The sequence below is a fragment of the Triplophysa dalaica genome, chromosome 15 (genome assembly GCF_015846415.1).
Source record: "Triplophysa dalaica isolate WHDGS20190420 chromosome 15, ASM1584641v1, whole genome shotgun sequence".
In the NCBI taxonomy this organism is placed as follows: Eukaryota; Metazoa; Chordata; class Actinopteri; order Cypriniformes; family Nemacheilidae; genus Triplophysa; species Triplophysa dalaica.
Window position 1 is genome coordinate 10,603,828 of NC_079556.1, and position 13,844 is coordinate 10,617,671.

Consider the following 13,844-nt stretch of genomic DNA (forward strand, 5'->3'; position numbering starts at 1 on the left):
GCTATACCCGTTTCCCACAGAACCACCCAATCCAGCCACACCAGCTCCTTACAACCACTGGTAGAACTGGAAGAACAGCTATACATGCCTTAAATACAGATATTCTATCACTAAACAACACCAAGTGTTTGTCCTTTGACAAATTAAACAGTGTATTATAAAATATAATCTCACCAGTTTTGTGACATGCAGAAATTGTCTCTGATCTCAAAAATGTATAAAAGGACCATATGTCGAAAACTTGGGAATTACAGAAAAATGAGGACCCATCGTTGTAGAAGAATCAAGGCTTTTCTGTCTTTCGCAACTCACATCTCTGTTTTCTTGCGTCACGCCTGGCTTACAGCAGAACCTATTTCTGAATCCCATCTGGGGTTAGAGGGCAGGACGGCAGGTTCTTACCAGTCTTTCTGGTTTCGTTTTTACCCCCTGGCCAAGAGCAAGTCTGAAATAAAAGTATACAGCCCCCACCTATTACGCCTAGCCATCATAAACAACATACTGACAGCTCTTTGCTTCCATAAACATCCCGTATTTTTTGACCCCAAGCCAACACGGTTATCTCAGTTTACTTTTGCCAAAATCACATCACGGTGTTTCGCTCTCTATTAATGCGTAAAATATCAGGAAAAGTGATTCTGTCTTAATATTGTTTGTTGTGATGTACAAAGAAAAGTCACTGTCAAAAAAAAAAGAAGATTTTTCAGCATGTCCTGCACTTCTAAAGAGACACACGATGAAATGATAATAAGATGCTTTTAATAGCGTGGTATAAATATCATGGAGGAACATTAAAAACTTAAATTAGTATTGATAATATGTGTGTAGATTACATAAAGGATTTACTTATAATGGCTTTTTAGGATGTTTAGAACAATATTTACATTGACCTTATTTAAAGGTCCAGTGTTTATTTTTTTTGGAGGGTCTATTCACAGAAATGCAATATAAAATCATAACTATGTCTTCAGAGGTGTATAAAGACTTAACATAATTAAGCATTATGTTGTTATTACCTTAGAATGAGATATTTCTATCTACGAACACTGTGGGTCCCCTTACATGGAATTCGCCATGTTGTTTCTACAGCAGCCCTAAACAGACAAACTGCTCTACAGAGCACGTGTCTACATCCTAGACATGTGTCAGCCACTGTAGTGCTTAGAAAGGGATGGGTGGAGTGAGCCGTTGGTTGCAATTCGCAACCTCACCACTAGATATCGCTAAAAGTAGCTTTCCTTAAGCTCAGTGGTAAGAGCATGGCGTTGACAACGCCAATGTCATGGGTTCGATCCCAGAGGATTGCACATATTTAGAAACAAATGTATAGGAGAATGCAATGCAAGTCGCTTTGGATAAATGCGACTGCCAAATGCATAAATGTAAATAATGGACCTTTTTATCATCTTCATAGATTATAGGGTGACTACGCACTGTCAGAAAAAAGTTCACAAATGTACCATTTACCATTGCTGGGGTGATAAAGATTCATTTTTGTAGGTATTCAAAACATCACATGTTCTACCTCATTGCATAGTGAGCCATTATGTACCTTTAAAGGTCTGTTTGCCAAAAATGTAACTGTACCTATTTACACAAAAGTCTATATTTAGTAGCCATCATCTTATGTGATATTATTTTCAATATTTTCAATATCTTATATAATATTTTTATTTTGTAGACCGCCAGCAGCCGGTACATTTCTGAAATCCAGATCTGTGCCCCTCTACACAAATGCTTTTACTCTAAAAGCACCACTATGGGACAGGGATTCCTGGGCCTTCCAGCTATGACCCCATTAGCTTATCTCTGATGTGCAAGAGCACACGTGCATCTATGTGTGACGGACGGGCTGACCTTGTGAGGACAAAACATGATCAATATGGGAACTATGTCAAAGGTTTATTTCTTTAAAAAACTAAAATGCTTTTTAGGCACTAGACTAGGGTGCCCACCTGTGCAATGTAAATGACAAATGATGCAAAAGTAACAAATCGGCAATTCAATGCAGGTCAACAGGTTTTTACTGATAGGTCAGATCGGAGCCAGCCCTCCCTTTAAGCGAACTAAGCGGCTACATAGATCCTCACCGACACGAGGGGGCCCCCAAGAGCACATGAAATTACAGTTTTTTGTGATATATTCATGACACGCATCCATTTTCTTACTTGGGGCCGTACACACTTTTCTGTGGTTTGTGTCAAAATTAGTGAAATTACTGACTAAACACAACACTCTATGCAATATCAAAATAAGTGCAGTGGTCAATCAAATGAAAGGAGGCGAGAGGTACTGGTTACAAAGCTGAATCATGTAATTTATAATTATCTGTTAATTCAGTGTTGTATATGATAAGGTTAAGAATAATTGTGTGCATATTGTAAATTAGTTTAATGGTTTTTAAGTAAATACACTAAATAAAAATAAAGATTAAATCATCATCAAGGGCTGTGTGGCTTTAAAAGGGTGTTTTATAGGTTGCGGTTAAAATAAAATAAAATAAGGATGAAAATGATTTTTTAAATAAATTATAAGCATTGAACAAATTCAAAAATTAAAGGGACAGTTCCCCTAAAATTGGAAGTCAAGAAATGATCAAATGTTTTTATAATCACAATAGACTTGTAATGCAAAGTTTTTTGTTATTTTTTCAAAATTCAGGTAAGTGAATTGTCACATCCATAACACTCCATATTCCTCATAAATGAGCACATTGAAACTCAACTACTTTGTGTTCTATGAAGACCCATTCCTCCTCCATTTGTTGGGTGTTCTTGCTACTCGTTTGATCATTTTAATTCACAGAAATCCTACGAGTATGTTGTCTCTCAAAAACGTGTGTCCTTTTTGTCACATCCATAACACATTCATTTTTCTCTCTTCTAAAATAGAAAACTTGTGCATAGACTGATTATTTTCATCAGGGGTTTAGTAAAATGCAAAACAGATCAGCTCACTGGCAATAAAACATTCTCTGAGAATTTATATTTCAAGTTTTGACTGAAAATGCCACATCCATAATGCTGGAATTTTCCAAATTCTACCAAGTTATCAGTTAATGAATCAAAATAAAAAAATCTTACACGGACAAAACATCCATAAAATATGAACTGTTCACAGGAAAACTTAAACATAAACATATGATTGACTTCAAGGTCACAGGTTCCCATGGAATACTCAAATGACAAATTCTATAGCACTGTATGTCCTAAAAAGCATCTGTCAAATGCATAAATTTAAGTGATTAAAAAGCCAGATCTTGCGTAGAGAGAAGTCACACCTGATAAGCAGCGGTTGTAATGAATAAAAACTGCTACTAAATGTCTGGCATTTCCCATTTGGCTCCCGTCATTACTGCACTCAGAGTGAACTCGGTCCACACATTCAAACTCCTTATAACAGAGACACATCTTTAGCTGCTAGTCTCCATTTATACTTATGTCAAAAACATTCTGACTCCCTCAGTGCCAAACACAAGGTCTTGCCCGACTTACATCTGGTTACTCGATCTTCAGTTTCATTGAATGTTACCAGAATGTTGGACATCAACCGCTGCAAACCGGTTTATCTCATCAGGAAATCTTTAATACAAACAAACAGCAGTGCAGTCATCCAAACACTCCTGCTGTCTGCATTGTTTTAAAGCCTGGATCAGCAAAAGATTTATGCACATCAAATAACAGTGCAAACGTGGCAACAAAATCTCTGTTCTCAAAACTATTTTGGATTAATTCTGAGAGACTACCACGAGGTGACATTGGGAATTCAGGAACCTTGTATTTACTCAACTACACAAACTACAAATAAATCAACTGGTAAAGCATTGCATTGGCAGCGTAAATGTTATGGATTCCATACTGTACACTGCAATGCATTTGGATAAAACGGGTCGAAATATGTAGCAAATTCACTGCATTTTAAAACTCACTGTGTGATTTTCACAGATGAAGAAAAAAGCTACACTCTGACTCAACAGGAGCTCACTCAAAATTACAGCTCAAGTTATTTTTGGCTTTGAGCAAAAATGCTTCACATGGTGAGCTCTGTAAACGTCTCTAAAGCAAGTAAAATATGGACGTCCCCTGTTATTAGAGTGTGGGAGGATGGAACTGAATTAAATGAGAGTTTTTAGGAATTGGGGAGGCTTTTGAAGCTTGTTACCCAGTAATCATTATGGGAAGGGTGGGAACCGAACTGAATCTCTGGCTATGAGGGACACATCGCACTTACAGGATCTGCTCAGAATTACAGCCTGACAACAATCAAGATCTTTACTTTCTAGGGCAAGCCCTAGGATATCACAATTTATGCAACAAAGCAATCTAAACATAGAGACATAGAAGACTATAAAAATGATTATGTGAAGTCTATTACACAATTATTGTAACAAACCAACTGTGATGTTATCATCTGATGTTATCTCGGGCCTGTGTGTCCCATGGTCCTCGCTGCATGCTGACAGAAGGTCAGAAATAGAACATTTACATAGAAATGCTGTCTATCTCATAGACACAGCCCTAGTTTGTGACAATTAATGTCTGCAACTAATGTCACAAATGTGATTTATATAATTTTATGTAAATAAAATAATTTATATTTATTAATTCTATAAAATAAATTACTGCAAATAAATGAAATTGTAATAATTTATTAATATTTTAAGAACCTTGCTGCTTGGCCATAATGATAATTTTTTACACCATAAACTCACGTGAAACTTGTGATAGTAAAACATTTATAATCTGTTGATTCTTCTTCATTGGCACAAATGTTTATCTTTTTTCGTGTCACCCAGCATGACTTTCAATCTATATTAATAGAAAGTATCATATGTATATATTGTATGTATAAAAGCGGTATATTGAGCCCTGCTAGTGACACAAAAAAGGTGCTGCTCAGTGACATGAAAAAAAGGGAAGTATCCTTTTTACAAATCATTACAATGCAGTGTGTCAGTTCCCAAACATAGCAATTAAAGGTCCAGTGTATAAAACTTTGTGGCATCTAGTGATGAGGTTGCGAATTACAACCAACGGCGCACTCCATCCCTCCCTTCCGAAGCACTACGGTGGCTGACACAGAACTAAGATGTTGACACGTTTTCGATTCTTTGCCGAAGGATAGTCCTACTTCTGTAGAAACAACATAGTGAATTCCATGTAAGGGGACCTGCGGTGTATGTAGATAGAAATAGCTCATTCTAAGGTAATAAAAACATAATTCTTCATTATGTAAGGTCTGTAGACATAGGTATATTATTGCATTTCTATCAATATATCCTCCAAATATATATATTCATATACATACATTTTTCCTTTCCTCAAAGGCATCCATACAACAAATCGCTTCTAAATAAAGCTACAAAGACATAAAGCAGCGATGATGGACTTAAAGCCTTTTTTGCCTCTGAATTAATGTGCTTAAGTGCTCGGCTAAACGTCTGAGCCACAAAGAAGGGCTGGTAGCTCTATAATTCTTGTTTTATTCTGAACATTTACAATGGGATCATTTGTCATACAATAAGATAAGCACCGTTCAAAAAGGTCTATCTCAAAGATACATCAGCATAACCTTGCAAATGTAACATGTGGCTTTTTGGAAAAAATAAACTATGATACAGGCTTTGACTAAAAGAAAGTCTACTTTCTTTATTATTGTGTTTCACTTGACGTTGAATAATGATGCTGTAGTGTATGAAGAACATGTCCTGCTTTCACTGCTGGAGGAACCGTAGAAACACTCAGCACATCTTTCAAAAGAGCCATTCCGTCGAAGCTGAACATCGAGCTTACAGCATCACTTTCTTTAATAAAAGCATCAATTAAACATGGGCTCACAGAGCATATACGCAATTGCATATCCAAACCTGACGTTTCCTTTCATGAGACACATTTACTGTTTTCCATTCCCTGACATAAAAAGGAAATCACACTGACCTGGTTTTCAGTGCACTCATATGGAGACCAGAGTCGCTGTGACTCAGTGGTAGATTGAACTGGACCGAATGAGCATTCATTTTTCGAACACAAAACAGCGTTGTAATGCACAGGGGTAGACGTGCCCCTCCAACCAAATCCGTTTTAATTCATCTCCAAGAATTCATGTCCACAGTCCTGTACCACACTACAACAGATGTGTCTACTCGTAACCACAAAAGGCTTTGTTTCATCTCCTAGATTAAATAAATATTTTCCAACGTCATAATCCCCTCATATCCTCAAAATCACAAACAAATGACCGTCCGTTACGTTGCGAGATCTTAGAAAGTAAAAGCTGGAAAGATAGTCCGTGATGTGATGAGATGAGCAAGCGAGCGGTCGACAGCGGGGTTCTGCTAACTAACACCGGGTGTCACTGGATCGGGTTTCGGGTGTGAGGGGATGGTTTGACAGTGGATGTGTGTTTTTGTCAAACTCTGAGTGGGATTACTTCATGTTACCCAACCCCCAAACCAGCTGTGACAGGAGAACAGAAAACTAGAAAGTGTTTCCTAATGCAACTGCTGCCAGCAAACACATTCAATACAGGCTACTATAGTACTAAAAACCACACGCTCACATATCGATTGTGATGTTACTGGCATCCATCAGCATATTAGCACTTTGAGGGAGAAGTTTACAACTTTGGAGGGCGGTTTAATAAAGGAATTGAGAACTGCGTTTGATGCCAAAAATCCAAGCCGCAATTAGATTGCACTTGCATCATTTTTTTATTAATTTGGTTAGTTATTAAATAACTACATTCATATAGCATTTCGGCCTGAAAAGTGGTTTTAAAAATGCACTGGGTTATGTGCAAATGATCCATTGTCAAAGGGGTAGTTCAACCAAACGTTTTAATTATTTCAAAATTTATTTACCTTCCTTATTAATTTCAGACCTGTAAGACTTTCTTTCCTCTGCAGAATACAAAAGAAGATATTTAGAAGAATATTGATAACGAAACAAAATTGTCCCCAATTAACTTCCATTGCTTGGACTAAAAAAAAACTAAGACATTTTTCAAAACATCTTCTTTTGTGTTACACAGAAGATAAAGTCATATTCAGGTTCTGAATGAAATGAGGTACAAAATGAACTCACCCAGCAGAATGGTTACACAGAAATTAACAAATATGATGTAAGAGGCATGACAGCTTTACATTTATTCCCCTATAGGCATAAGACATACAATCATTTCATCACACTTTGTTAGAGATCACAGGAAACTAACCGTACAAATAAACTCAAACATCTTCTACCTAATTCTGGCATCTATTATGCTTCTCATCTGCTTATGAGGTATGAAAACATGCTGTATAATACGCTGTATTAACAAGGGTGAGCAAAGCCATCACTTATTTATAGAATCTTTATTATTTATTTTATTGCCACATGAGCAGGGGCTGAGAAATAAGATTGACCCTGACACTGTTAAGTTATTTTTTCAATTGACATTTATTTTAATATTAACCAACACAACACACTTAGTCAGGCTATAAAGTGATGAGGGTGTTGTTAGGGCTAATGTGAGAGCCTTTAATGCAAAAATTATTACTACATAATCAAAATTAACTTGTTTATTCATTTAATTTAGTCATATTAAGTGTGTTACTATGCAAATTCATTTTCTTCCACTTTGTCACTTATTAACTCGAAAAAAACGGGCTGTTTTAACGTAACAAAAACTAAGGACCTGCTTTGAGTATTGCTCAGTGACAATTGTTACTATAATATTATTTTAAAGGGGCATATAACGCTGTAACAAGCATTCTGACTTCTTCATAATGTTAAAAGTGCTGGCTTCTCATGCATAACATGATCAACTTGTCAAAAAACGAGTTGGACGTATTACGTAGTATTTCGGTGCTCGATAAACCCCCCCCAACGTTCGTACAGGTTTCGAATATGAAAAAACGTTACGTATTAACGTAGTTAATGCAGTTTTCTTAGTCCCATATTGGCAATTCTCCTGGATAAGCACACCAACGGCAAGGCGAAAGAAATAGCGCGCCCACGCGTCAACCGACGAGCTAAAGGAAGACCCCCTTACCATCTAGATTGGCTTCGCTATGGACCTGCATCTTGTTTTCTTGCAAAAGTTGAGGTGTTTGTTTTTTCACGGCATTTCAGTAATGAATGTTATATAAACGGTGGATATACACTGGATTTGCAGATCGTTTGAAACTGATAGTTTAACTATCGTGCATAATGTAAACAACACAAACTCAATAAACAGGGATAATGTGATGATGAATTGTGCGCTCGCGATTTAGTTCCTCCCCCGCAAACCCCATGAGGTCGTCTGTTTTCTGAAATAATCATGCAGTTGTATCACATTTTTTGATAAATGTGATAAAACTAAATAATCTTTGAAGAAACGAAGTATGCAATACTACTGTATAGGTACTTAAGATTAATGTGAGGTCAGAAACTGCATGTTCAACCGGACCTATCACATGGCTGTATTGAATCGGCGAAAAAAACCGAGTCCTACCTTAACCATGGGTCAAAAAATATGTAATCCAGGGTTAAGTGGGGTGTAAAATGCTCTAGGCATTTAACCTGGGGTTAAGTACTATGTGCCAGAGAACAAAGATTGGCCCTGTGAATGGTTAAACCTGTGGCACTTGGGTGCACGACTAGGGCACTTATCAGCATGGTTACACACATTCAATCCTTACTAGACATCTCCAGGTAAACATCTGCTTTTTATCATATCACAGACATCATGAACACAGAAGTGAACATTAATCTAGGAATCGGTTTCCTTGGCGAGGAGAAAAGCAGACGAATAGCCAGCTCCCCTCCCCCACCTGCTGGACATAGTATAGCAGGTGCCAAGCAAACATTGACTAATCCTTGTACTTAAAGAAATACCCTTAACTATTAATGTGCTAGCAGTCTGAAGCAAAAATAGCAACATGCCGATATTATATAAATAAGATCAGAAAGAGCAGATAGAGAAAAGAGCTGAATTAATGTGATATTTCATCCAAAAATGAAAATCTTGTCATCATTTACTCACCCTCTTGTCATTTCAAACCTTTATGACTTTTTCTCTTACGCAGAACACAGAACTAGATATTTTGAAGAAAGTTGGTTACCGAACAGCACTGTACCCCATTCACTTCTATTGCATGGACAAAAAAGCGATGCAAGTGAATGGGGTCCAGTTAACAACGTTTCAAACTATCTTCGTTTGTGTTCTGAAGAAGAAAGTCACACAGGTTTGAAATGACAAGAGAGAGAGTAAACGATGACAGAATTTTCTTTTTTGGGTGAACTATCACTTTAAGTAAGGTTAGTTATAACAAATCTTTAAAGACAGGGATTGCTTTGCTCTAATGCAGTGTACCATGTGTGCAGTCAATTATGCCATCCATCTTCCTGCAAGACTGAACCATCAGTCAGTTTGTTCCATTTGGGTGTCTCACAAACTAAACAAATACGCTTTAGTTAAACAGTTGTGCCATAAGTTTGGCTCGGCTCTGGGTCAAATGCATGAGATCTCAAACTGGCTCAACCACACTGTTGTTTCTGTACAGTTGTGGCACACAGATGCAGCTGGTATTGAATGCCTGGAGCTCTTCCCAGTCATGGGGAATCATATTTTCATTTCCTGCAAACTATGCTGGCGAACTCACTGCTTTTCCACTTTACGACCATCTGAAGGGAAGAAATCTCTAAATGCAAAGCTGGATTAAAACATATACTACATATTCTGTACAGTATACATCCTTCTATAAGAGTCTGCAGTGGCAAAAAAACTAGTACACTCCAGGGATCACAATGATATAAAAGCACAGCCTGAAAATTCCAATCCAAAGCCCTGTTTTCTTATTTAAATCCATGTTTTTCCAATATGCTAAATGACTCAACAGTGAAACATTAAGTGGGTTTGAGACTCCTGCACTGTAGCTATTGAATTTAAGCACGTTTTTAGCTTTTTCCCCGGAGAAAACAGCTGGCGAAAGAAATCACACGGTAAAATACACTCAGGCCATATGCTTAACCATGAAGAAGTAAACATAAGCATTTTCTCTAAAAGCAGAGTCTAGCAAAAACTCACAGAGAACAGACTCTTACCCATAGTCATCAGAAGAATACATATCGGGAAGTTGACATTCCCAAGACACCATGGAAAAAGAGAAAAAATGGATTCCTTACAGGCGGATGACATAAAAAGAAAACAAGAAAAATAGGAAGGGATCGAAGAGTGAATCGAGTAGTTTATTCCTCATCGTGTCACATCAGCACTCATCTCTGACGGTGACAGAACAATGAAGGAAAAGAAGAGTGTTTGAGAGAGGGTGAAAAAAAAGAGAGAACGACAGGGAGAGATACAGTGAAACATGTGACAGACACGGACCAGTCACCTTGTCCGGTCTTAACATCCATTCTTATCCACTCAAAGGATTGGAAGGCGGTCTGTGTCTTAAATGAGTGTCAACCACAGAAATAAATCCAGCTGAAGAAAACGGCAACATGATCCTTAAACACACGCTTATTCATTCATGCAGCTCACGAGAAAAAATGAGAAGGTTGTATTGCATCTATTTAAAGAATTGTCATTGATTTTTACGTTTTGTTTCTTTTTGTTCTGATGAACTTAAATCTCAGTAAAGTGTAGCTGTGTTACGTTGCTGTACTAATGTGGTAAAAATGTCACAATTTTGCCAATAGATTAGCAAACCTAAAGCTGCCAAATGAATCCTGGTAACTGGACTTTATACATCTTCAGAGTCTCTGTTGAATTATAAACAGGAAACTACCAGAAATACATTTTGAAAGTACAGATGCAAAAAACTATATAAGACCATTCCATATTTTCATATAACCAGCATTTCTAGATGAATTGTGGCCATTCCAGAACATTGTCTGTTGAATTTCAACAAAATCAAACCTCAGGAGCGACAAAGTCATCCAACAGCAATGTGAAAGACTGACAGCATGACAAGACACATGAAAACTGTGATAAAAATCAATGTTTTCAAGTTAAAAAATAATTCTACATACATCTACAAATATTACTGTTGTATTGACTCAAAGTGAATATGTATAGACTTATACAGACCATCTTTTCTGTTATTTTCACAGTTTTTCCCGTTTTTATTTTGAGTAATAAATGAAAGGAGAAATGTTGTTGGTTCACAGAATAAAACAACAATTATAATTTTACCTAAACACATTAATTGAACACATAAAAAACATAATTTTGAAAAGGTCTCTTAATTTTTTCCGCAGCTGTATATTTCGATTTTAAGTAAAAAAAATCTTGCAAATTTCTTGCTCAATATGTTGCAAATTCATCTGTGGAACAAAATATGTTCTGCATATTTGCAAAAGACCAGGGCCTTTAAACCTACACTGCAGAGACTTTTCGAAACCCATATAGGCACTTATTCTGTTAACATTGACATTCTATGACCACAAAAACAATCTGTCCATCTTTAATCTACAGCTCCCAAAACTCAAAGCATGTTAAAGCTCTTTGATTTCATACACACGCTGCTTAATGGCCAACGGGGGAGCGAATGCCTTAACCTCGCCATAATGATGCACTAAGGCTAAAAATAGCTCACAGTGTGATGTAAAGACTTTTGCTCGGGCAGTCAAGGGTTGAATAAATCATTCCACTCAAGCACTTCCTCGGTTTCCCTTCAGCAAAACGTCTCCAGGTCCTACACAATTTAAGACTTCCTTCTAGCCCGTACAGAAAGAGAAGAATGGAAAGTGGACACGTGAAGTAGACTTCATAGAGCTGGAGATGTCTTAAAATAAATGCACCCATTTGATTGTAATGATAAACTTAAGTTGTACTGTGTATTGTCACATACAGTATATTCAAGGTCGAGATGTTTTATCTCTATATACCAGTCATTTCATTTTCCAGCTATGTTAAACATTTACAGTTGGTCAGATTTAAAGGTATAGATAGTTCACTCAAACATGAAAATTCTGTCATCATTCACTTACGCTGTTGTCATTTCAAACCTGTATGATTTTCTTTTTTTCTGCAGAACACCAAAGAAAATATTTTGAAGAATCTCGGTAACCAAACAACGCCGGTACCCAATGTCATTGGTTTCCCCCGCAATAGACATGAATGGGTACCGCCGTTGTTCAGCAAAATTCTTCAAAATATCTTCTTTTGTGTTCTGAAAAAGAAAGTCATGAAGGTTTAAATGAAGAAAGGTGAGTAAACGAAGAAAGACATCAATTCCTTTAAATCACTTTTCTATGAATCCCTTATTTCAACTGATGATTCGTTCAGATACTTCATTTATTTTTCTAAATTAATCTTAACAATTTCCACAATATGATGCCCTTACGACTAAACCTAGATCAAAACAATTATTTTGTTCAATGGTCTTTTTAAGGACAATTGTCTACATTTTCCAATGTGCGATTTCTTTATAATTTAACATACCAAAATGATACATGCATTCGAAATGCATAAATCTATTGTCAAATCACGAGACATAAATACACATAAATCCACATTCAAGTCATTGCTCAAAGGCATTTGTTATATCTAATTGGCCCTAAACACACCCAGCCAAGAATATTCACCGCACGGGCGGAGACGCGCCTGACTAAGGCACCGTTCACGTTATGAATCTAATAAAACGTGTGTGGTCGCGTTAAATCCCACGGACAATTGAATTAAAGTTGTCATAGCCGTCGGCGTCGATGCTCAGCATCTCCGTGGTAAGCGCTTACACGCCCAGATACAGCCAGCGTTCACTGATGTCAGCGTATAGGAAAACAGGTGAAGATTCTGCTCACTCATAAGGGCCCTTCCACGGGCTGTGTCTCACATCTCAAAAGAGCTGCCTACATAGAAGGCATTTTTGTGGCTGGATTAATGGGCGCGTTCAAGGGATGCCTATGACACCCAGATATGCTGTCTGGGGAGCTCGGTAGCTATTGAGACACGTCCGATGTCTGTGCTTAAGGCTGTCAAGTGCTAAGCAATGAATACATTTATCTAGCTGTAAATATACATGTATACGAACGCATTTGCATTTATTGATGTGTCATATACCACGCATTCTGCTGCTTACCTCATTTTCCGATGATGTCCTCACGAATATACAAACGTAATAAATAATTTTAAAAAGAAGAAAAGAAAACGAAGAAAGCCACCGCTTAGTGTGAAGCTATCTGCGCATAAATATCTATTTTTTGCGTGTATATAACGCTACACGTGTAGTATTCCGTATAACAATGGTCAGCTTGAACGTTACACTGCTCATCCAGCGATGCACAGCCGGTCCGCGGATAAGAAGCAATGCAGATGTCTCTAAACGTCTACAGCATATCGCGCTATGTCATCACAGCAGAATAAAACATGGTCCATGTTCAGCTCATGGTCGCGCCTATTACATCGATCTGAATTGCGGACTGCAAACGCGCACTGGAGTTGCCATTTTCCTCCGTGTTATGACAATGAGAAAGAGGCTCATCGAAAAGGCGTCAAATCAAACTCGCACAACAGCGGCTGCTGGTGGCGAATATGCCGTACTGCAGTCTCTTGCGAGCCCAGCCTTAGTGGGCTGGACCAGTACAGTCATTTAATCTGAGTCTAATTTTGTCTCGGGTGTTTATACATTCATAAGCAATGGCGTTTGTTTATTGATAGATCATTTATATGAATGTATCTGATGCTATATATGTGCTTGGTCAGGGCATGTGTATAAGGAGAGCGAGGGGCTTGTTTATAAAGGTGGTTGTTTGTTTGAATTTGTTTACATTTATAAACAGTAGGCCTAAATTCGTCTTTGTCCTTTTGTGTGCTTGTAAAATACAAGTAGTGATAAAGCTTACAAAGCCCTTCAAAATGTCACAAAAGTGTCTCGA

General features: G+C 37.4%; 1 protein-coding gene across 3 annotated transcripts in view; it reads right to left on the reverse strand.

The window, feature by feature from the left end:
• The window catches only part of evla (Enah/Vasp-like a), a 29,159-nt gene extending 15,726 nt beyond the window's left edge, over positions 1-13,433 (reverse strand). Inside the window, exon 1 of one of the 3 annotated variants that reach the window (XM_056767263.1) lies at positions 13,049-13,433. In XM_056767263.1, the coding sequence (XP_056623241.1) occupies positions 13,049-13,053 (5 nt within the window). In that variant the 5' untranslated portion in view covers positions 13,054-13,433. Of the gene's footprint in view, positions 1-10,067; positions 10,212-13,048 lie in introns of those variants that run through there. The other 2 variants (XM_056767262.1, XM_056767264.1) reach the window with 2 other exon arrangements.
• Positions 13,434-13,844: the final 411 nt, after the last annotated feature.